This window comes from Manis pentadactyla, chromosome 4, assembly GCF_030020395.1.
Source record: "Manis pentadactyla isolate mManPen7 chromosome 4, mManPen7.hap1, whole genome shotgun sequence".
Lineage (NCBI taxonomy): Eukaryota > Metazoa > Chordata > Mammalia > Pholidota > Manidae > Manis > Manis pentadactyla.
The window spans coordinates 147923753-147945772 of NC_080022.1; the positions used below are offsets into that span (position 1 = coordinate 147923753).

Genomic DNA, 22020 nt, shown 5'->3' on the forward strand with positions numbered 1-22020 from the left:
AATTAGTGGTGGAGCATTAGTTGTGCACTTCACACAGAGTGGCCTCTCCAGGTTCACACAGAACACACCCAGTAGGTTCTCTCATCTTTTTATCTGCTCAGATAGACCCAACTGCTCAGCCTACCTACCACACCCCAGCCAAGTGGTCAAAGTTCAGCATGAGACCTCACCAGGTCCACCCTTGGCCAGATCCTTAAATTGGCTCCCTCTGTGCCCCCACCTACTCCAAATGGGAGTGGGCAATAGCCCTTGTCAACCTCCGAGAGCCCCTGCTGGGGTGGCAATCCCTAGCCGTGGGGTTTTTCCTCAGGCAGTGGTTCCCCCTAGCAGAATGTGTCAAGCCCAGCAGGGCTCAACACAGCTAAGAAGTGACAGACTCCCTTCCCGTGCCCTCTTATCCCAGTTTTGGGCCTTGGGCAAAAGCTACCTTTGGGAGTTGTGCCGGTCTTGCCTCATTGTATCCTCCTGCAGCTGCAGCCTAATGCTTCTGATGTGGCCATCCCTGAGACTTGCAGCCCTCCGCACTGCCATGCTCCAGCCTTGGACATCAATAGGCAAGAACCTAACTTGGTGACTGGCTGCGGTGATGGGGTGTGCCCTTCCCCCATAAACATAAAGTCCAGTAAAACGCAAAACCCACCCTCTCCACATCCAGTCAGAGGGTCCAGAGAGACAGAGTCAGTAGAGCTCAGAAACTGGGAGGTGGGAATTTGATGTGTAAAACAGACAAAGTAGCATGTTTTGCTACCATTTATTTTCTATATGGTATGCACCCAAGGCATGAGTCAGGTCTGGTGTCCTACCCTCTGATACCAGGAGACAGTGCAGGCAAGGAAAGACCAAGGAAAAGTACCTCATCATGGGGAAATTGTGGGGAACTGGCAGAGGCAGTGGGGAGACCAGGCATCCTGCTCTGATTTCTACCATGTTCTCCTGCCCTTGGTCATGAGGGGCTCCCTGTCCTCCCACCCAGAGGTCCCGGTTGTGTAATGGGAGGTGGGGAGGAAGAGAAAGAAGGAAGATGACAGAGTGCTGGATGGAGGCACCTCTGCTCTGCGTGGCTATGTGGCCCTGGCCATAACTACGGGCAAAATTGGGTGCAGGTGGCCATGCCAATGGCTGTAGTGTGGAGTGGGTACTTAGTAGGCATGGTTGGCAATGTAGAGGGACTGTGCTGCCGCTCCACCATCGTCTCCACTGCCTTCATACTTGCCCTGGGCTGCAAGCCCATTCACCTACAAAAAAGGAGGAGTGGGTAAGAAGGCTGACCCCTCACCAACCCACAGGTGCCAAACCCCACCTAGGCTAAGCCTCTGGGAGCTGTCCCCTGCCCAGCTACAGATCCCTGCCACAACCTCCATCTCTAGCTTCCAACCTCAGCCCGCTTGATGAACTCCTCAGTGGCAGCTCCAGCATTGTCCCGTTGCCCTCGCCAGGCACTGAGTGCAGAGGCCTGCAGGGCACGCCCATAGGAGAAGGTGAGGGCCCAGGGCCGGGGAAGGGGGCAGCGGTTGATAGCATTGAGGTTGAGTGATGCCTCCTCCTCACTCTGGCCCCCAGAAAGGAAGGTCACTCCTAGAGAGGAGAAGAGAAGACAAACTGATTAGTCACTTCCTATTTTTCCAGGGTAAGGGACCCCTGAAAGCCACAAGAAGAACCCAAGGAAGTGTCTTAGGGATAGAAGCAGGTTAGGAAGAAGGGGGGTACCTGGGACAGCTGGAGGCACAGTGCGACGCAAAGCAGTGACAGTTGCCATGGCGATTTCCTCTGGGCTATACTTAATGGGACAGGCATGGCCAGGGGTCACCATGTTGGGCTTGAGCAGAGTCCCCTCCAGGTACACGTGATGGTCACTCAGGGCCTTATACACAGCAGCCAAGACCTGGGGATCAGGGGGTGCTTACTAAGGTTCTGGTTCCCTGCCACTTACTGCTCCCTGCTCCTTATCTGGGGTAGGTAGGTTTGACTGTGAGGGCAGCACAGGCTCAGGCTCACACGTCGCTCTGGGATCCAGTGAAAGAGGGCCTGGGGACAGTGCTGGCATCTGACCCAGGGACAAAGGGAACAGGCTCCCCTGTCGGGATGTCCCTGCGTTATGTATCTGTGCTCAGGGAAGGACTCACCTTCTCTGTAACATACTGGCAACGTTTGAGGTCATGGTCTCCATCAGGCAGGATTTCAGGTTCCACAATAGGCACAATACCATTCTGCAGGGAAAAGCAGAGGAGCTTGGGTGGGGCAGTAGGTTGGATGTGAGAAAGCCCTGTACCCCTCTCCCCAACCAGGCCCAGGGTACCCGCCTGACTCCCCCACATACACATGCACATACCTGCTGGCAGATGCTAGCATAACGGGCCAGCACATTGGCATTCTCCAGAATGGCAAGTGCTGAGGGTGTGCGCTCACTGATTTTTAGTACACAGCGCCACTTGGCAAAGTCAGCACCATCCTTCTTATACTGGGCGCAGCGTTCTGAGAGCCCATCCAGTCCTGCAGGCATAGAGCCGGCCTCATCATCCTGCCCCTCTTCGCCAGCATCAACCACCCAAAAGCCCTGTGCTCCTGAAGCCCACTCATCCCGTACCTTGAGTGGTGGTTTCTCCATCAGTGCCAGCTAGCGGCACTACACCCTTGTCAACCTGTAGGGGAAACACAGGTAGAGGGCTGAACCCAGGAAGGATTCCTCATGCCATGCTCCCCAACAAATAAACACACACACACACAACTATTTCCATGCTCAGCCCCCATCCATGGCCAGTGGCTGCACCTTGATGCCCACAACAATGCCCTTATCCTGGATGGTATGGACGAAGGGGACCCCACTATCATCTTTCTGATAGAGTGTCTCGTGGAAGAAGATGACGCCACCAATGCACTTCTTTACACGGTCATCAGCACTGAACAGGACCTGGCGGTACAATCGGCGGTTCTCTTCTGTGTTCTCCACCCCGATTTGGCTCAGCCGTTTGGCCATGCTGCCTGGAGGCAAACAAAGAGGGATGACAGGTCATCCCCAGGGCTTCCTGGCCACCTCTACCCCACCTGGCCACAGGTCCCCACCTACCTACAGACTCATCTGCAGCCAGAATGCCTTTGCCGGGGGCCACAATCCGGAGGGCAATGTCAGACAAATCCTTTTTCTGCTCCGCAGAAAGGGCTGGATACAAGTGGGGCATGGTGATAGCTCTGTGGAATAGAGACAAGATATAAAAGCTGGACCCCATCCAGTACCTCCACTGCTTTCTCTCCTGGCCATATGGGCCAAATGGCACCCACCCACACCCGCCCCCAACAAGCACAGAGCTGGCTGGGAACAGGGAAGCAGTCCTTGGCAGGCGGCCTGGACATCAAAGTGGCACCAATCCCTCTGACAACTAGGAGACTTAGGGCCTCTGTTCTCACATCTCCTTTTGTCCCTGGTGGGCACCCTTCCCAGCCCCGGAGTAAGATGCAGGGTGGGGGTGGGGAGGTGAGCAGCTGTGAAGCTACAGGTCTTCTTATGAAACTATTGCCCAAACGAAGATGCAGGCCCTTCTTTTGCTGAATTTGGCCCCTTCTTCAGGTAGGCGTAAGTCCTGGCCTTTCAACGTCCCTTTTCTTATCCCCAGCAGGACCCCTAGGGAAAGTGCACTTACTCCCAAGATTTCAGAATGAGACAGATACCCATCACCCGTCTTCCCTTGGCTTCTGGAGGAGAAGGCTGGGAGAGGGGAGCAGGTAAGGGGTAAGAGTGGCACAAATAACTGCCACAGTCTTCCCTACCCCAAACCTGACGACCTGTGCAGTCAGGAGATGGGAGCCAAGGATCAGGAATGAGTGGAGAGGCTGAGAGAGGGAGGGAGAAATGCAGGTGGACAGGGGAGGAGACTCGTGGGAAGGTGATGTTGAGACAGGTTAACTAGTCAGGGGTAAAGACCTAGACCTGTGGACAGAGAAGGCAAGAGAACAGCCTAGGAGAGGGAGCAGGCTGAGATTAAAACGGTCTGGGTGGGAGAGGCTGACCCCAAGGAAAAGTCCTGTAGGCAAAGGAAGATTTGGGATTGGAAAAACTTGAGGTCCGGGAGTTAGAGCTAAAAGGAAGGGACGTCGTGGGAGAGGCCGAACCAGTAGGTTTCCAGTAGACAGGAAGAATTTAAGGAGAGAGCTGAAAAGGCACATGCAGGGGACCCCTGGGAGCAGGGCAAGGATGGGAGGAGGCAGTCAGAGAGGAAGCAGAGGCTGAGTAGCTCCCGCCTCGCCCCAGACTCACCTGCGTGCAGCGAGTGCGCAGCGATTTAGCTGCCGCAGCCACTGGTAGAGCTGCTCCGTTCAGGTCCACAGCAGCTGCGGCTCCACTCCAGGCCGCTGTAAATGAGGCTGCGGATGCCGCAGAGCTACGTGACTCCCCGGGGGGCGGGGCCAGAGCCGCCCCGCCCCCGCCCCCGCCCCCGGATTGGGGCCGACGCAGGGCAGCGCCCGCAGAGGCGGGGCTGCAAAGTGGAGTGACTACGCCAGCATCTCCGAGGCTGCGTACCGCCCCCTCCCACCTCGCGGAGCCTTGGCCCCAGGGCCCGCAGGAAATGGCCTTGCCCTCATTTCTGCCACAGTAGCCTTTATCGTGTGCCAGGCAGTGTTTTGGATGTTGGGGATTAAGCTTAGTCTGGTGAAGGGGTCACTTGAACAGTCTCAACAGGTCAGGTAGGTGAGACAGAGGCACCAACAAACTGCAGGAGTCCAGGACAGAGAATAAGGAACTGAGTTTCTGTCTTCACCCCCTTATTCACCAGGGCCTACTCAGCGGGGGGATGGAGTAGGTAAGTGAATGAAGCCTTGTCTTCCCCCCTAGGCAGTGAGCCAGGGAACAAGCAGTCCAGTGCCCAGATCATTTGGGGAAGAGAAGGGAGGAGGGGCAGCCAGCCAGCTTTGGCTGTGGGAGCAGCGGGGGTGTGTGGAGGCTGCCCAGGCAGGAAGGCCAAGCTGCCTCTTCCCTGACTTCATGTACCACTCTCCCCCAACCCCCGCCCCAAGAAATAAGATTACATGAGTTTAAAGAAATCATTAAATAGACTTTATTTAAATAACATTAAACATAGCTGGCTCTATGCCAGTTGGTCCTTGTGTTGGCGTAAGTTCAGGTAAAAGGGTGAATCGGATTCCACCTTGCAGTTCCTTAGCTCAGAAATTCCAGCAATCCCTGTAGCTCCTTGCAACCTCTCACAACCTCTGGGATGGACAGCAGAGTCTGGGAAGAGAGGCAAAAAAGGCAGCTCAAGGCCACAGGCCAATGGGCCAAGGCTTCCAGTCTCAGGAAGCACCCACTGAGTTAGGGGGGAGAAAACAGAAGTCACAGAGAAGCCTGCAACAGAGGCCCAGCGCTCAGCACAGGCTGGGAACCGGAGCGGTGCCCAGCAGAGCCTCTGGGGCCCAGGCCTTGTATCAGGAGCCTTGGCTGCATCAGTTCCCTCCCTCTTTTACCTCATATATATGCTGGACAATGTCATCTAGTTTCTTTAACTCCTTGTCAGAGCGCCGAAGATTCTCCTCCAAGATGTTTCTCTACAAAGTAAATAGGTTGCATAAGTACTATGTTTAAAAGAACAGCACAGCTTGTGGGGCAAAGAAAAAGCACGGCAGGACACTTGCTAGTGGTGGTGGGAAGTGGCCTGGAACAGCATGGGAAATCTTACATGGCTCTGGAACTTGGCCATGAGCTTTGCCTTCTCATTTTTCATCTCCAGGAACATCACCCTCAGCTTGTCCACCTATAGATATGTCCAGATCAGTAGGGGCACAGTCTAGAGTTCCCACCAGCTGCCCAGCTCCTCTGTTGACTCCGAGTCACCTCCTGGGAGAGCCACACTTTCTCCTGGATCCAGTTAGTGGCCATGGGCTGACAGTTGGGGTTCAGCTGGCCAGCCAAGGTCTCTTGGAGCACCTTCGTCTCTGTCTCTGCACGCCGAAGTGAGCGGGTGAGCTGGGTTACCTCCTCTCTAAGGCTCTGGGGATGAGAATGTAGAGGTATCCAGTAGCCTTCAAAGGTCCCTTCTATCCTTACCCATGTGGTGAATAAGGGTAGACCAGGCAGTCTAATTCCCAAATGTGGGATCCTGCTACCAGAGACACAGGAGACAGAGGGCCAGGCATCATGACGAACGTACTATGAGCTCGCTGCTCTTGTCTATCTGCTCTAGGATCTTCTCGTTCTGTTGCTGTATCACTTCCTGGAGCTCCTTTTCATTCTGTGAGAGAAAGGGAAGAAGGTACTGCAACAGCTGGCTTCTTTGCAGTCCATGCCAGAAGATAGGATTTAGTGTCTAACCAACGCTCAGCCCAAGCAATACCAACTGATAACACTCCAATTCTTCCTCTAGGGCTATGTCAGATAAGGCACATTTCAATGTTGACAGAGTTCTGCTGGAGTTCCTGACTTCTAGGTCAGCCTGGGAGATGGGTAAGCCCAGAGCTGATTCCCAAACATGTGAAATGTCAGACCCCAGGAAGGGCAAAACTAGGACAGTAGTTGGAAAATCTCTACCACCCAGATTCTTGGACAGTGTGGCTTCCAGTGGGCCAGCAGAACTGCCCCAGTTCTTCATCAACCCCTTCTAGGCCCCTCCTTCACCTTGTAGCGCAAGCACAATGCCTGGTTCAGCTTCTCTATGTCCACTTCCTTTGCCTTTTGGGCTTCCTGATGCTGTTTTTCCTGGGCCTGCAGCCTAGCCTGCAGATCACAACTAGGCGAGGGAAGAATCTGGCATTATTCCTGCTCCCTCAGGGCCTGTCTCACGTGACCTGCCCTCTCTCACCAAGAATGAACTCCACTCACATCTCTTGCTGCAGAGTCCTGATGGCTTCTTCTTTAGACTCCTGCAGGAGGGAACACAGGCTCTGAAGCTCCAGAGTCACTGTGCTCATCTCTGCCAAGCTCCTCTCCATGCCCGGGGTCTCTGAAAGAGAAAGTCCTAGATAAAAGCAGAGTCCATTAGCTCTGGAAGGAGTGCGTAGCCATCATTTCCATAACTTTTATCCATGTTCCCCACCCATGGGATTTAATGTGCAGAACAGTACAGATCCCAAAAGGCCAAAGTAAAATGAGCCCAAGTAATTGAGGTTTTTAGGGCAAAGCACTTCTCACTGCTTTAGTCTTTATCATTACTACCAGATCTGGAAATGAGGCAGGATCCCTGGAGCCCATCCTAACCTGTAGGCTGAAGGGAAACCATTGATGCTACTCGGGTGAAAGCACTCTTGTCACTTCCAAGCAAGGGCACAGGAGCTGATTCCGGCTCTAAAACAAAAACCAACATGGAAGAGGGCCTCTGGTGGCCCAGTCAAAGGTCTGCCATAATGGAAGCCAGGGAGATAGAAGTCTGTTGGTGGGCATCTTCAGCAGCTGAAGATAACAGGAGCAGGGTCACAACTTTCCCACCCCTAAATTCCAGGGCATTTAACCTTCATCTGCCATTGTTGTTAAGATGCTTCCCAAGAAGGCACCGCTGGTGGGCAGAGGGTGTTCCTGAGCAGGAGCACAGGCTGTGCTTCTGAGCAGGGTCTCTGGTTCAGCCTAAGGGCGAAGGAGAAAAAAAATATCTGCTGCTTTACTGGGTTAGTGATTTCCCTAAATGCCCAGGTACTCACCAGCCATCTCCTCCAGAATGCTCTTCTATTACCTCTCTTCTCTACCTTCAAATTCTCCATTAGCTCCTTTACCGGAACTTAACTCTCTCTTACTAAAACAATTTAAAAAAAGCAAACAAACCTTATCTTAAATCCTTTTTTAGTTATTACCTTTTCTCTTTCCCTTCAATTAAAAAAAAAAAGAAAAGCCTATATTTCTTGCCTAAAATTCTTACCATGTATTGACTCCCTCGCCCACTATACTCAGGCTTCTAGTCCCCCATTCCACCAAAATTATCATGATTTGGTTCACCAATGGCATCTTTACTTTCAAATGCAATGGACACTTCTCAACTCTTATTTTACCTGACCTGATTTTACCTGATTTGATCATTGATGACCATGTTCTTCTTTTAGAAACTTCCTTTTCTTAGCTTCTGGGACATGACTCTTTCTCCCTTCATAAGTATAGGCCTCTTGCCTTTCTGGTTATTTCTTCTCTTTATCCACAGGCCCTTCCTTAACCTCTAGACTCCTTTTGGTTCATCCTTGGCCCTCTTTATACCTGGATCCATTCCCCAGGTGGCCTCGCTTCAGGAGCCCCACAAACACATCCACTTCTATACAGATGACCCTTCAATCTCTTCAACTGGACTTTTTCCCAATCTCCAGACCCAAAGGCTCAACTACCTGTGAAAAATCTATCAGAATGCTCCATAATTTAGTACCAGAATGCACCTGAAATTTAGTACGTCTAAAGCTCAGCTCACCATTTTCCCATCCCACCCTACCAAAACTCTGTTCCTTGTCCTATATTTAAGATCTTAGAGCAGAGGAGTGAACAGCAGATTACAGCCTGCAGTTCAAATCTGGCCTGCCTCTTGTTTCTGTAAATAAAGTTTTATTAAAACACAGCCACACCCATTCATTTATATGTCTGTGGCTGCTCTTGAGCTACAAAGGCAGAAATGAGTAGTTGAAACAGAGACCACATGGCTCAAAAAGCCAAAAATATCTATTATATTGATTTTTTAGGAAAAGTTTGCCAACCTGTGTTCTAGAGTGTGCATCTTTCCAACCGTCTAGAGATCAGCATTCACTCTTCTATTTACTCTGACATCAGGTTCTATTCTACTTCCTATATGTGCATTGAATTCATCCCATCCATCTCCATTCTCTACCCCTTCTGTAAGTGCCAGCAGTTCAAGCCTTCAAGTCTGGCCTCTTGCCTACTTCTCCAGCCTTGTCTCCGTGTCATCCTTGTCCCATATAGCCTCTATACTCCAGTTATAAAGAGCTACTTCCTGGTCCCCAAACTTGCCACAGTCCATATAAGCAGGGCTTTGTACCCCGCTGCTTTGTCTTGTTCACTATAGTCCCAGCACCTAACTCAGGTCTCAGGATAAGGTAGAAACAACAAAAAACACACATAGTGCCTCTATGACCTTCATATACTGTTCCTTCTATCCGGTAGGCCTTCCTATATTCCCGTCCCTGCCCTACAACCTTTTAAACCTCAGTATTCTGCCCAAAGGTCACCTGACTGAGCCATAACTCTCAAAGTAAGAACTGCTGTTTCTTTCTCTGAGCTCCCACAGTAGACATCCATGCAGACCTCTATCGTGATCACAATTCAAGATGAGAAGTATACCAGCAAATTACAGCCTGCAATTCAAATCTGACCTGCCTCTTGTTTTTGTAAATAAAGTTTTATTGGAATACAGCCACACCCATTCATTTACATACTGTCCTCCTTCTGTCTTCCCTGTCAAGACTGTGGATTCTTTCACATTTCCTTTGCTCACCACATACGGGGGAAGAGGGTCAGATCATAAGCACTTCCAGATTTCATGATCCTGGGGAATGAGCTAATTAACTCAATTCTGAAATATATCGACCGATTATTGCTTAGTGTGAACTGTGAGGAAGCCAAAGAAGCAAGGCTAAATTTCTGCTTTCTTTAAACACATTCTAGTTGAAGAGACCAGACATCCAGGGAGAATGAATAGAAGTACAAAAAGGTACAAAAAGAAAATGATTAAGTTCATGAAGAATACAGCAGGAGATCGCTGAGTCTATGTGATATGGGAACATTTCAAAGAAGGTGAACTAGGGGAGATTTCAATAGGAAAAGAAAAGATATTTCCAGTTTGGAGACAGAGGAGAATGGATGTGGTAAGCCTGAGTCTAGGTGGGAATGGTGATGGGACATGTATGTAGTGTACAGGCAACCTAACTGGAGTACAGGATTCATCATAGACAGGCAGGAGACAGATGAAGAAAAGTTTGAGTGACAGGCTAGAGAGGTCCTGTACAACTGAAGGTCATTGAAAGTCATAGAGATAAAACAAGAGTAGCATTTTAGGAAGATCATTCTATACAGCACAGATACAATTGGAAAAAATCTCAGTAAACTAAGAATAGACGGTAACTGCCTCAACTTGATAAAAAAAAAAATCTACAAAAAACCTACAGCTAACATCATTTAATGGTGAGAGACTTGAGGCTTTCCTTCTAAGATCAGGTACAAGACAAGGATGTCCCCTCTCACCACTCCTTTCCAATGTTCTAGCTGATGCAAACAGACAAGAAAAGGAAATAAAAGGTACAGCTTGAGAAGAAGAAATAAAACAATCTCTGTTGGAAGATACAATTGGAAGGGAAGAGAAGGAACCCCCAGATCCTACCTTCTCCTTTAGTTTTGTCTGTAGTAAGAGGGTCAGGCTCTGTAGTCGCTCAGCCAGCACCCCCAGTTCTTGGGAATACTGCTGCGTCTTCTCCAGTTCTTGCTCCTGGTTCTCTGCTATAGTACTAGCCAGTTTAGCCCTGAAATAAGGAGGGAACAGGGAAAACAACCAAAGACCTGGCAGCCTTCTCTGAATACCTCTCAAATCTCCACCCAGAGCTGCATTCAAAGAGGGAGACAAGGGGCTCTTGGATCCTATCACAATTCCCTTCTTGGAGACTTCAGCCTGTCGAAGAGTTTCTGGGAAAGACAATCACTTAAGTGGGGAAGCATAGAAAGGCAGAGATCTTACTTCAGGTTCTCCACAGTGTCCTTGAGGTCCTCACACTGCAGGCTGCGCTCCCGGAGCACTTCCAGCGTCATTTTCAACTGACACTCAACCTGGCCCAGCTCCAGGTGAGCAACCTGATTCTCTTGGTCTGCAAACTGGGGAAACAGGCAAAGGAAGAGTAAGAGCAAGAGAGGGAGGGGGTGGGAAATGAGTCTAAGCAGGAGATTTTAGAGTCCTGGGAACAGAGGCTTTTTCTAGTCCACAGTTTAAAATGTTATCTCAATACCATGAGGTAAGAGTCACACTCCTACCAGCTCTTCTGACCCAAGCCATATCCTTACCTCCAGGGTCTCCTTCAGGTCTTGCACCTCCTTGGCCAGGACTGCCTGCTGTTGCTGCAGCTCTGCCTGCATGTGCTTCAGTGCCACCTCCTTCTTCTGCCATCTGCCAGAGATCTTATGTTAGGGCCCATCAGTCCTATATCCTAGGTGCCTAACACACAATAACCTCACAGGAACTCACTGAACAGCCTGCTCCTTATTGTCCTGGGTAAGCTGGCAGAGCAACTCCTCCCTCGTGGCCAGGTCCTGGGTACACTGGGCATGCTGACTCTGTAGCTCTTTTAGCTGACTTTCCATGCTGGCCCGAATCTCCAGCTGAGCCTGGAGATCTAGACCAAAAGTATTCTAATGACACCATGCAGTCACCAGGCCGAAACCTTCAATACTTCTATTCCAGAACAAGTGCTCTAGAGCATTTTCTTGTACTACTGCCACACCCCAAGCCTTAGCAGGACTGCTAGCAGTATGCACACTCTGTGTAGGTAGTATGCGCGCGCGCGCGCGCACACACACACACACACACACACACACGCGCGCGCGCACGCACCTGTTGCTAGACGACTGTTTTCCAACTCTAGTTTTTCTCTTTGGCTTTTGCAGTCCTCTAAATGGGTAGAGACTTGTTCCAACTCCCTGGAAAGCTAAGAAGCAAAGATAATTTTCCTCCCACAGTTCCTCCTGAATCAAGAGTCTAAGGACTTAGTCCAGCTTTTCTTTCCAGATAAGACAGCAAATAAGGCTAATCCTCAGGAAAAGAAGAGTTGCAGCAAATAAGGCTTACACTCAGGAAAAAGCAGGAACAGGAGAAAAGCTGCTGAAGAAAGTGCTGAAGGGCAAAGGAAACAACTGGGCCCAAAACCAACCATCTCACAGCAAAGGGACCTGGCTGGCCTCCAAACCCACAAGGTAGAGAGAAGACAGGTTCAGGGTAAGAGGCTAATACCACTCATTGGAAAGGCCTTCTGTAGTGAAGGAGAAAACCAGGCCCAAGCGGTCCCTACTCCTACTTTGTACCTGCTGCTTTTCCTCAATTGCAGCATCACGTTCCTGCAGGGTCTGCCGGCTCTTGGCTGTGAGTTTCTCTGTGAGTTGTTGAGACCGGCTCAGCAAAGTTGTCCATGTTATATACTACAGAGGAAGCAAGCAGATCAGCAGAGCACACTTGAGGCAAGGCTCCTATAGGCTGGCTATGAGTAAAGTAGTATGATGGCCCCAAATACTCACATCCAGTTGCAGGGATATCCAGTCCTGTTGCAAGGTTGAAATAAAACTGGCTATATGTTGAGTCAACTCTTCTTGCTCAGTATGAAACCCTACCTACACAAGAAAGATTACCAGTGGATGGGGGCCCTTCCCTCTGAATACAGCAAAGTGGGAGTGTAAGAACATCCTCCCAGTGTGTCAGCATGGATCCCAAGAAAGGAAATGCCCTCAAAATTACCAGTTGGGTCTGGGTTTCCTTCAAAAGGCCTCTGAATTCCCCCGTGAATGCCAGGTCCTGTTCCAGCTGGCTAATGCGCTGGCTTGCATGTGCACAGAAAGCCTCTAGCACTGTCTCTGCCTGTAGGCAAGAGGTTGTAAGGACATAGTGGGCAAAGGGAAAACAGCACAAAAAGCCCTAACTATCCACCACACCAGTAGTTTGGTCTGTTATTCCCCAGGGCAGGCAGTTGTTAGGCCCCCCATCTGTGTCTCAGGTGAATTTGTGTTCCTGCAGGAACCTTGAGGAAGAGACCTCCCACATCCACGACCAAAAAGCCTGACACCTTACCGCATCCTTGCCTCTGAGGGCCCTTTCCTCTCTTTGCTTTGCTTCTTCCCTTTCCGTTTTCAGGCTCTGGAGCCTTGCCTTCAGTTTCTTCAACATGTCAAAACAGCAGGAGACCAAGGTTTCTGCATGCTGAGACTACAAGATAAACAACAGGTGCCACGTCTGGGTCTTTTTTGGCTTTCAGTCCCACCAGAGGCCTCTGCCTTTATCTTCATGCTGCTTACCTCCTGATGCACAGTAGTTTTATCTTCTTCTAAGTGCAACAGAGATAGGTGAAGCAAGGAGATCAGCTCTTTAGAGACCAGCACCCATGACTGCTGTGGAGGGAAAGATGGTTAGACTACATCAAAGAAAGTCACTAAGCAGGAAGCAAGCAGGGGAGTAAAGCCACTGAGCCCCATTTCAAGCTCCCAATAAGGAGGAGATGTCCTTAACGATGCTTCGGAAACCTCCCTGGACTACCATGGCTGAGTATCACCATCTGCTAACCGTGCAGGAGTCTCCTTAGTCTGCACAGGAGACCAATGATGGTCAATCAACACTTACCATGACATTCCTGGCCTGCTGCAGAGCCTGCCCAATCTCTTGGCTCTCCTGAAGATGCTGAGGTTTCTTACTTATCTAGCCAGAGAAACAGAGTTGTTCCTTTTGCATACGCAACTTGCAACACCAGCCCCTCATTCCCCCTCCCAGTGAGAATTCAGGGGCCTTTCCTATTAAAAGCAGGAGCAAGGCTCATAGCTTGATGAAGCCAAGTCAAAAAAATCCAGAGGTAGGTAAGAAAATTCCTTTTGAAAATAACTTAAAAAAAAAAATTACAAGGATAATGTGTTTTTATGGTAAAAATTTGGAAATACAGAGGTAAATACAATGGAAAATCATTAATAATTTCACCACCTAGAGGAGTGATTCCTAACCAATAGTACAACACCTACCCCAAGAGATTACAATGTACCTCCACACCAGAGATTTCCTTGCTATGATGGGTAGATTACTTCCCTCAGGTGTCAGGGGAGAAAAAAGTTGTGGAGTACTGATTTAGAAAGAAATCACAATATTCAACAAATTCTAAGATATTATCTTTCTACATTTTACCACCACAAAATTGGGATGCATCTTAATGTTGACAGTACTTTAGATCTGATAAAAGACTGTAATGTTTTAAAAAACACACACGCACACAACTGAGACTACAGTATATAAGAAATTTGGGGTCTTGCTTTTATTACTCAATTTCATTATATTAATGTTATGTAGCCCTGAATTTATATTCACTCTCCTCACTGGAACAGCCAGAGACTAGGATATCTGCCTTCAGGGGACCTATCATAGTGGAGTACCACCCATTTTTAACGTGTGCTGATATTTTACCTCACCTCAGAGCCTCTCAGAGGTTATCTGAGCTCTGATTTCCTTTCTTTAAAAAACATGAACTTACATTAAACTTTTCCATGTTATTAAAAACTCTTCATAAACATACTGACTGCAAAATATCCCATGTTATGGTTGTGCCATTTTTTACTATATTTTTCTCATTATTTTTTTTAAGTTACCATTTAATGCAGATTTTTTCCCCCTGAGGACATCTCCCTAGAACTGAAATTACTGGGTCAAAACTTGAACTGCTTGAAGGGTCTTACTTACACTGCCTTCAAAATATCTTGAACCAATTTATGTCCTACTGACAACAGAACGATGCTTACCAACATTATCTATTTCAATCCTTGGCTATTTTGTCAGAAGAAAATTGCATTTTATTATTTCAGTTTGCAGTTCCTGATTACCAGTAATGCTAAACTCAAATATTTATCAGTCATTTTTAAGTTCTTATTCTCTGTTCATTATCTTGGGGCAGACAAAAATCTTACTGTGCTATGCAGAGTAGATAAATATGATCTCAAAAGCAATGGAGCCATAGACTCTAAACCTCTAGGAGAGAAGAGGGAGCCTTCATTACTGCTGAAAGGCAGCCATCATCTGCGAAGAAACCCATGGCTAGAGCAGCTGTGCTGAGTCACGACGCTGCAGCCGTCCGGATTTTAGGAGACAGATCTATTAGAGCTCACCGCTCCTTTCCCCAGCAAAGCAGTCATCACTCCCTCCTGCACCTTGCAGTAAGGCTCAGAGAACACATAGGGCTCAGAGCTGGGCAGTCAGGCAGGTGACGCGATTAGCATGAAAGAGGCAGCCAGGCGGCAGGGAAGGGGCACTGCTTCAGTGGCCTCCAAAGGGATGTGCTTCAGTTGGATAGGGTACAAGACCAACTCAGGGATGGCAAATGAGGTCAAGGACAAAAGGAGAGGATACCAAAATAAGAAAACACAGAAAAGAAATTGAGCAGCTAGAAGAATGATAAGCCTCTGGTTTCCAGGATTTTGGCAAAAAGTCAAGTCATTATTTTGAGGATGTTTTCAATCCAAAGGAGGGCTTTGAGCATTTGCAGACCATCTCTTCTTAGCAACTGCCACTTATTACCTCAATAGCCACAAACTGAGGCTCTAAATTCCTTTCCCTACAACCATCCCCTTCCTTCCTTGGCCTGTGTAGTCACAGCTAGAGTCCTCTGTCTTTAAACTGTTTCCCTTCCACATCTCCTACAATAATTTTGAAAGACTAATTACAGCCTTTGTAACAATTTAAACCTAATGGTACTCAGTTTGAAATTAAACTTAAATCACTCTTAAGTATATCCAATGGTATAAATACTACATACACCATAATGATTTAATACCTATTTGATACCTTTAAAAAATGCATGAACAAGCTCTTCTTTAACAGTCAGAAATTTTTATCATCCCTTTTTCTCCTTGAACCTATAATTTTTACTCCTCTCAGAATTTTTCCCTAAAGTAATATATTTTTATACTTTTTAATCACTATCTCTGCAACAACAAAAATAGTTCACCTAAATTTAAATTAAAATTTCTTTTAAATTCCTCTGACCATATGACCTTAAGTAAAAAAACTTTCTTTTGGATGGAGAAATATTTCTATCAGTTGTATACTAATCACTATAATAATATTATAATTGTTAATAAGATCATAAGTATACACAGTAGAATCTGATTAGGGATCATTTATTAATGAAACAGATGGAGCTTCCCTCTCCTTATCAGTTCATGTGTCTGTGGATTACTATATGTCTCACAATAAGACATGGCTCAGCACAATTCTATGCCTATTTCCCATTCTTACAGATATAAACACTGAGAAATCTTCAATGAACAATGGTAGTAAGTCTGAATAGAAGAAGGGGAGATGGGCGTGTCACCCCCTCCTAGGGGTTTGTTTGGAGATATATGCCAAAAATCTCACTGTGAATTTTCATTAAAAAATTTTAATGATCCACTGCCTTTTATGTCCTTCAATTTCATTGAAAGCATGCAGGGATGTTATGTAATCGTGGCAGTCATTCACTTTCTCAGCATGTACACAAATATTTTCTATTGTCCTGTGATTGCTATCCTTTGACCACTGAGATTCAGGATGGGTAGTAAATATGTTCCACTTTAGTAAAGTAGGCAACGGCAATTGAGAATGGAGAAGTAGGAAAGAAAAAAACTAATGAACAAATACACTTGGAAGATGAAGATCTAGAAAGTGATTCCTTTACAACTTCCCCTGCTTACATTCTCTTGGGAAGTCTTGATGTTCTCCAGGGGTATGGTGAGTACCCACAATCTTAAGTGATTTTCTGGGTCCTCAGCTTTTACACATATTCTAAGAGGCCCCACTGGCTCCTCCACACTTTGTGAGGAACCTTCTTACCCCGCTAGGAGAAGTGTCAGTCTGTGTGCTACTGTCCTGAACTTCTGGGTGAGGGACAGTTAGCTGGCTCTTCCAATTTCGCAGCTGGTGGGAGAGAACCTCCAGGATGACAAGAGAGTTCAGCAGGTTATCTTCCAGGTCATGCCGAGATAAGGCAGTCAGATCTGGAGGATGGCTGCAGCAGGAAGAGAAGAACATGAAAAGAAAGGGGAAAGGATGGGAGTGGCAGGTCCAGGTTAATGGAACCCAGGAAGCACAAGGATATACGGACACTTACCCCCACAGGACATGCTCTGTCTCAGAAGTACCATCCTTGGTGCCCATCAGGCCTGTTTGGGATGTGTTTGTACTCTTTTCCTGTGGTGCTGGGGGAGTAAACCAAGTCCCCACTGAGCAAGTAGAGAAAGGGGTAGTGCCGATTGCAGTATCCCGAAGCACAGAGGGAAGCGATAAGCTCTGGCGGAGATTTTCTAGCATGACTGAGGTATTTACACCTTTTTCCAGCCAAGCTAATGGGGACATCCAAGGCCCTGTATCAGAGACAGGAATCCTATCAGCATCTTCTACTGCTGGGTCTTCAGTTGCCTGAGATTCCATTTCTCCTGAATTTGGGATCAGGCATGTAGACGGACTATCTTCTATGTCTGGGACAAGTGCTTGATTTCCCAATTCAGCCTCCTCAGGGATTGTGGGAAAGTTCGTTTCTCTTTCCTCTACAGCTCTGTATTCTTTAATTTCCTCCCCTGGGTCCACATGACTTACAGGGAAATCTGCTGCAAAGGCAATTGAAGGGGAAAGCCTGAGCATGGAGGAAGGTAGGGAGGCATTACTTTCAGAAGGGACTAAGTCCTCAGGCATAACCTCGGTCCCACTGCCCCTCAGGCTTTCCCTGGATTGGTGGACATGTTGCTCAGAACAGGGATTTGGGGGACACTCCGAGAGATGAGATGGAGGATCCTGAAGAGTAGATTTCTCAGGCATCACAGGAACAACTTCCGAAGAGCTCTCTTCCACGCAGGATGCCACCCCCTTTGCTAGCAGATCTGGCCTCTGAGGCTCATATAGAGAGATGCTTCTTGTCTCTGCCATGGTATCTAAATGGGCCTCAAGTAGAACGTCTTGCTGCTGCCCCACTGGAGATGGCACAAAAGTCATGGTTTTAACCACACTGCCATCCAGAGAATCTACTGCTTCCTCAGATGTTTTGGGAGTCGATTTGGTTTGGGGATTCATATCTAGGGGCTGCTTCCCTGATTCATGCTGACAAGCTTCTAGCCATTTTGAGGGAGGGTTAAATTGTTCTGAAGGGGAGGCTACCCTCTTAGCACTGCCAAGATCCAGAGGAGGTGAGTAGTCACTGCCTTCCTGTCAAAGGAAACAAAAGTAGTTGACTGAGGCAGACGCTTCAGATTCCCAACATACAATTATGGGTGCAGGACACTCTGAACTCAAAAAGCAACGAGTTTTCATTACCTGTGCTTAGGTAAGAACTTGGCTAAGCCTTGCTGCTCACTAAAGAAACCCAACAGCAGGGAAAGGGTCCTTCTAAGTGAACAAGCCTACAGTATAAATGAGGTGGTAGTATCTACCCATATCACAGGGAAATGGCAGCTTGAATGTAACCTCACTCCTCTCCAATCCTAACTCCAGTCCACTTACAGGGGAATGGGTAGGAAGACTCCCTAGGTTCAAGCTCTATCAGAATCTAGAGTTGGTACAAGATTTTCTCCCTTCTGGAACAGATGAGAAATTGGAGACCAGAGTTAGGGAGCCCTTGGCCCACAGAGCTCCAAAGATGCTAGCGTGAAAAGGGCAACATCAGCCTGCACCAGTGATATAGTCTCCCAGGGCCCCAGAGCTGAGGGCGTCCTGAACACACAGGGTGAGTCCATTCCACCCTTGGGATATGAAGAGCTGCAGCCTCTGTAGCAGAGAAGTCTGAGAGCAGAGCCTTCTCTGATGCCCTGATAAGGGACTGACAACCTCCTGACACGCTGGTTCACAGGGACAAAGGCCACTGCATCTTCTTTCACTTGTCACTGGTCCTGACATTCAACAAACTAGAAAAGGAAAATATGAATGTACCTCCCTCAAACCTTGTTACAAGAGAACAAATACTGTATGATGCCACTTATATGAACTATCTAGAATAGTCAAATTTATAGAAACAGAAAGTACAAAGGTGGTTGCCAGGGGCTGAGGGAAAAGAGAACGGGAAGTTGATGTTTAATGAGTATAGTTTCAGTTTGGAAAGATGTAAAGGGTTCTGGAGAAGGCTGCATAGCAAGGTGAACATACTTAATACTACTGAACTGTGCATTTAAAAATGGGTAAGATGGTAGATTTTATGTGATGTGTTTTTTATCACAACTTTAAAAAAATCATGTTAAAATGCCTCTCATATAATGCTAGGGAAAATATGTAAGAGCTATTTTAGATAGCAATCTGGCAAAATTTATTAAAATTATCTTTCCTTCAACCCAACAATCCTACTTCTAAAAATTTATCTCATGGAAACAAAAGTATCAGTACCTAATACACATACAAAGACACTTATGTTAGCATTGCTTATAGAAGCAAAGAAAAAAAAACCCAAAAGCCATTTGTGAATAGATTATAATTCATGCATACCATAGTATCTTACAAATTAGTTCTACATGCAAGTTATTTTTCTCATTTAACAATGTGGTGCAAATCCCTCCATGTCAACTGGCGTAGAAGAAATGCAAGATTTTCAAACAAGTTATTATAGTTACCTAAGATGGCAGAAACATATTTCTTATATTTGTATATAGTTCAAATGTTTCAAACAATTAACATCTATTATATAATCAAAATTATAAAAAGCAAAAATTATAATTTTGTTGGAGGAAACTCTTTTTGTGTATGTGGATGACTATATCAGGGGGTAGCAGAAGGGAGACCTAAATTCCAATATATTCTGCTACTGTGATTAAATGGCTCTGGTTAAACTCTATAGCTCTATGAAGATCAGTTCCAACTTAGTACTTATTTATTTTTTACCTAAGCTATACTGTCTAATATGGTAGCATATGTGGTTAAAGTTAAAATTAAATGAAGTGAAAAATTTAGTTCCTCAGTCACATTAGCCACCTCTGAAGTGCTCAATAGCCAGGTAACTAATAGCTACTATATTGGACAGCACAGATGATCAAACATTTCCATCATTCCAGAAAATTCTATGGGATAGTGTTAGAGCTCTTTCACGAAAGACTGCTACCTTCAAACATCTACTACTTGGGCTGTCATCTGTTTTTACACATTCTTTCCTCCTCTAACCTATTTTATTTATATCCCATTGAGACAGGGACCATGGATGTGGTCAGAGTAGGGTGAGAGCCTCCGGAGGGGGCAGGGCGGGATATTTGCAGTCAGAGCAATGTAATTACATGCAAGGAAACCCCCCCTGCTAAAACTCTATGTTAAACATTGAGCTCTAGAATCATTCTTCAGTGAGATCAGTTAATGTTCCCCAGATAAAGAAGGGTAACACGTTTCATTTATTATGCTAATCATTTGTAACCATGTATAAGATTCACTTTAGCATACTAAAAGGCCCAGGCCTATGTGCTGTCTTTCCTCCTTCAGATCTGACAAGGTAATTCTGCAAACTGAGCAACTAACTTAGCATGCATACCCAGCTGTAGACGGCATGGTTAAAGGCAGGAAGAATTCCATCTTAAAGATAAGATTGCATTTTAACACCCAGGAAGTTCAAGAGACAAGCTTATTTAGCAAGTAGACAATACCTCAGCCCCACCTTGGGGGCTGGGCAGGCAGCCTTTTGATGTGCTTCCAGACCAAGGCGCCGGTGTCCCAGAGAGAAATCAAGGCAGGAAATTCCTTACAGTTAAGTTAATTTTTAATATTCAGGGACCACTTAACAAGTCCCCACCCCTAAGTTTTTTCATGTTCTCGAAAAATCCTCCAACTTCCTATAAAACCCCCTAGACAACGCACCACTATGGACTCTCTTGTCCCCTCCTGGCGTGAGCCGGGAGCTCTGTCCTTTCACTTTATCTCTAAATAAAAGCCTGTACCTTGCTCTCCTACCTTGACTGTTTGTGAAGCTCATTCTTCGGCTCCGCAAACAAGAACCCTGGCATCACCATCTCCTTCCAAAAACAATTCAGACTGATTGGAAAAGAACAGATAGTGCAATAGACCAACTGACCAGGTTAATGAAGTACAAAATCATGGTCAAAAAAGAACAAGGAAGCAAATCTTCCTATTTCAAGGGGTAACAGAAGTCATACCAGATGACCAAATATGACCCTGAGCTTTCTAGAAGCCAGAACAAGAGGAAAAGTATGGTAAACTACATAGTTCTCATTATCAGAAGGAGAGAAAGATATTTCTTCAAGAAGGCAATTTTCCCAGGTATTAAGTTTTAAAGTTCTTCGTGGAACCTTATAGAGGTATCAATCTCCTCCCCATGGCAAGTTTTTACAGCAAATGAAAAGCAGTTTTCTACATGGCTATTTCTCTCAGGACCTTTAAGCAAAAGTACAACTCAGTGGGGGTAATTCTGCAAGAGGTTAGTTTAAACTACGGTGGTCCAAGTACCCTGCCTTCCAGTGGTGTAACTTGAACCCAGAGGTGTTTTGACTACCTCTTGGAATGGTTGTGGATATTACCTCAATCTAGCACCTGACTGACTCTCCTTAAGTGAGCCAGGTCAGATAGAGCCCACTAATCAAAGTGACATTGTTTCTCAGTAGTTGTGTAAGGATTGAACTGGGGAGGAGGTGATAAAAACTAGCAGCTAAATAGAGGTCCGGGTTCTCAGTGAATTGTCTTTAACGATCCTAGGGCACCTCTCTGTTGGCCTGGATAACTGTAAATGTATGTCACTAACGTGGAAGACTTCATTATCGTTATTAATTACGTCCCAGCCCCGGCCCTCTGTTCCTCTGAGCTCTCAGCCTCGGCAAAGACCCAGTCGAGAAACTGGCCAGGCGAATCTCACCTGCAACCCGGGCTTGCACAGCGATGAGGTCCGCGAGTGGCACATCGGGGACCCTTTTCCAGAGTTGGTGAGGGCACTGGCCTGAACGGTAAGTTCTCGGAGAGGAGTTCTCATAGCTGGTTTTCCCTGAGAAAGAAAAAGTGTGAGAAAGCCTGGGCCCTGCCAGTCTGCCCTTCCACCCTCCCTTTTTTTAGTTCGAGGGGCAATAAGAAGAGTAGCGCGGACCCCAGATGCGCTGAAGCCGCAGGACCAACAAAAGACTCCCCAGCTTTCCGAGACAGCCGACCTGCCAGCGCCCCGCCGCGAAGTCCCAGCCCAGCTATCGCCCCAGGAGGCTCTCTCGCTCACCAGCTGCGGAGAAGGCGACAGGCTAAGATTCAGTTTTTTCACCCGCCACATCTTCAACCCAGAACGCAGGCCGATCACCTCCCAGACCCTAGCGGTGACGTCATGTTCGCCCGCTGTCTTTATTTGAATCTGCTCGGCGCATCTGGATTGGCTGCGGACCTCAGTGCGTCAGGCTGCGCCTCCGCTCGA

The 22020-nt window shown here is 47.1% G+C and overlaps 2 protein-coding genes across 4 annotated transcripts; both read right to left on the minus strand.

Moving 5' to 3' along the window:
• Positions 1-735: 735 nt before the first annotated feature.
• Positions 736-4396, minus strand: ALDOC (aldolase, fructose-bisphosphate C). The gene is made up of 9 exons (XM_036927861.2): positions 4250-4396; positions 3065-3186; positions 2768-2979; positions 2585-2639; positions 2330-2490; positions 2124-2207; positions 1708-1882; positions 1376-1575; positions 736-1235 (listed from the first exon to the last, which is right to left on the minus strand). Exons 2-9 carry the CDS (start codon positions 3174-3176, stop codon positions 1140-1142), a joined length of 1095 nt encoding a protein of 364 aa, XP_036783756.1. The 5' UTR covers positions 3177-3186; positions 4250-4396; the 3' UTR covers positions 736-1139.
• Positions 4397-5030: 634 nt separating this feature from the next.
• SPAG5 (sperm associated antigen 5) lies at positions 5031-21996 on the minus strand. Of its 3 annotated transcripts, none has more exons than XM_036927859.2 (24): positions 21832-21996; positions 21484-21609; positions 16771-17858; positions 16494-16668; positions 13272-13346; positions 12950-13042; positions 12726-12860; positions 12396-12515; positions 12179-12271; positions 11969-12082; positions 11502-11595; positions 11136-11283; positions 10955-11057; positions 10635-10768; positions 10284-10422; positions 7432-7543; positions 7181-7267; positions 6806-6926; positions 6602-6713; positions 6138-6218; positions 5822-5977; positions 5667-5741; positions 5455-5535; positions 5031-5221 (listed from the first exon to the last, which is right to left on the minus strand). In XM_036927859.2, exons 1-24 carry the CDS (start codon positions 21880-21882, stop codon positions 5150-5152), a joined length of 3585 nt encoding a protein of 1194 aa, XP_036783754.2. In that variant the 5' UTR covers positions 21883-21996; the 3' UTR covers positions 5031-5149. The 3 variants fall into 3 exon arrangements, 2 of the variants coding, with proteins under 2 accessions (XP_036783754.2, XP_057357142.1); XM_057501159.1 differs by having other exon boundaries at positions 6806-6941; XR_008997250.1 differs by lacking the exons at positions 5031-5221; positions 5455-5535; positions 6602-6713 and having other exon boundaries at positions 5720-5741; positions 6806-6941.
• Between the last annotated feature and the right edge of the window lie 24 nt (positions 21997-22020).

Coding starts and splice junctions, on each gene's coding strand:
- ALDOC (XM_036927861.2), bottom strand. CDS start 3,176: ATGCCCCACTTGTATCCAGCCCTTTCTGCGGAGCAGAAAAAGGATTTG. Junction 1,883..2,123: donor GCCAGTATGTTACAGAGAAG/GTGAGTCCTTCC, acceptor CCTGATCCCCAG/GTCTTGGCTGCTGTGTATAA. Junction 1,236..1,375: donor AGTTCATCAAGCGGGCTGAG/GTTGGAAGCTAG, acceptor CCTTTTTTGTAG/GTGAATGGGCTTGCAGCCCA.
- SPAG5 (XM_057501159.1), bottom strand. CDS start 21,882: ATGTGGCGGGTGAAAAAACTGAATCTTAGCCTGTCGCCTTCTCCGCAG. Junction 11,596..11,968: donor CAATTGAGGAAAAGCAGCAG/GTACAAAGTAGG, acceptor TTTGCTTCTTAG/CTTTCCAGGGAGTTGGAACA. Junction 6,219..6,601: donor CATTGTGCTTGCGCTACAAG/GTGAAGGAGGGG, acceptor TTTCTCTCACAG/AATGAAAAGGAGCTCCAGGA.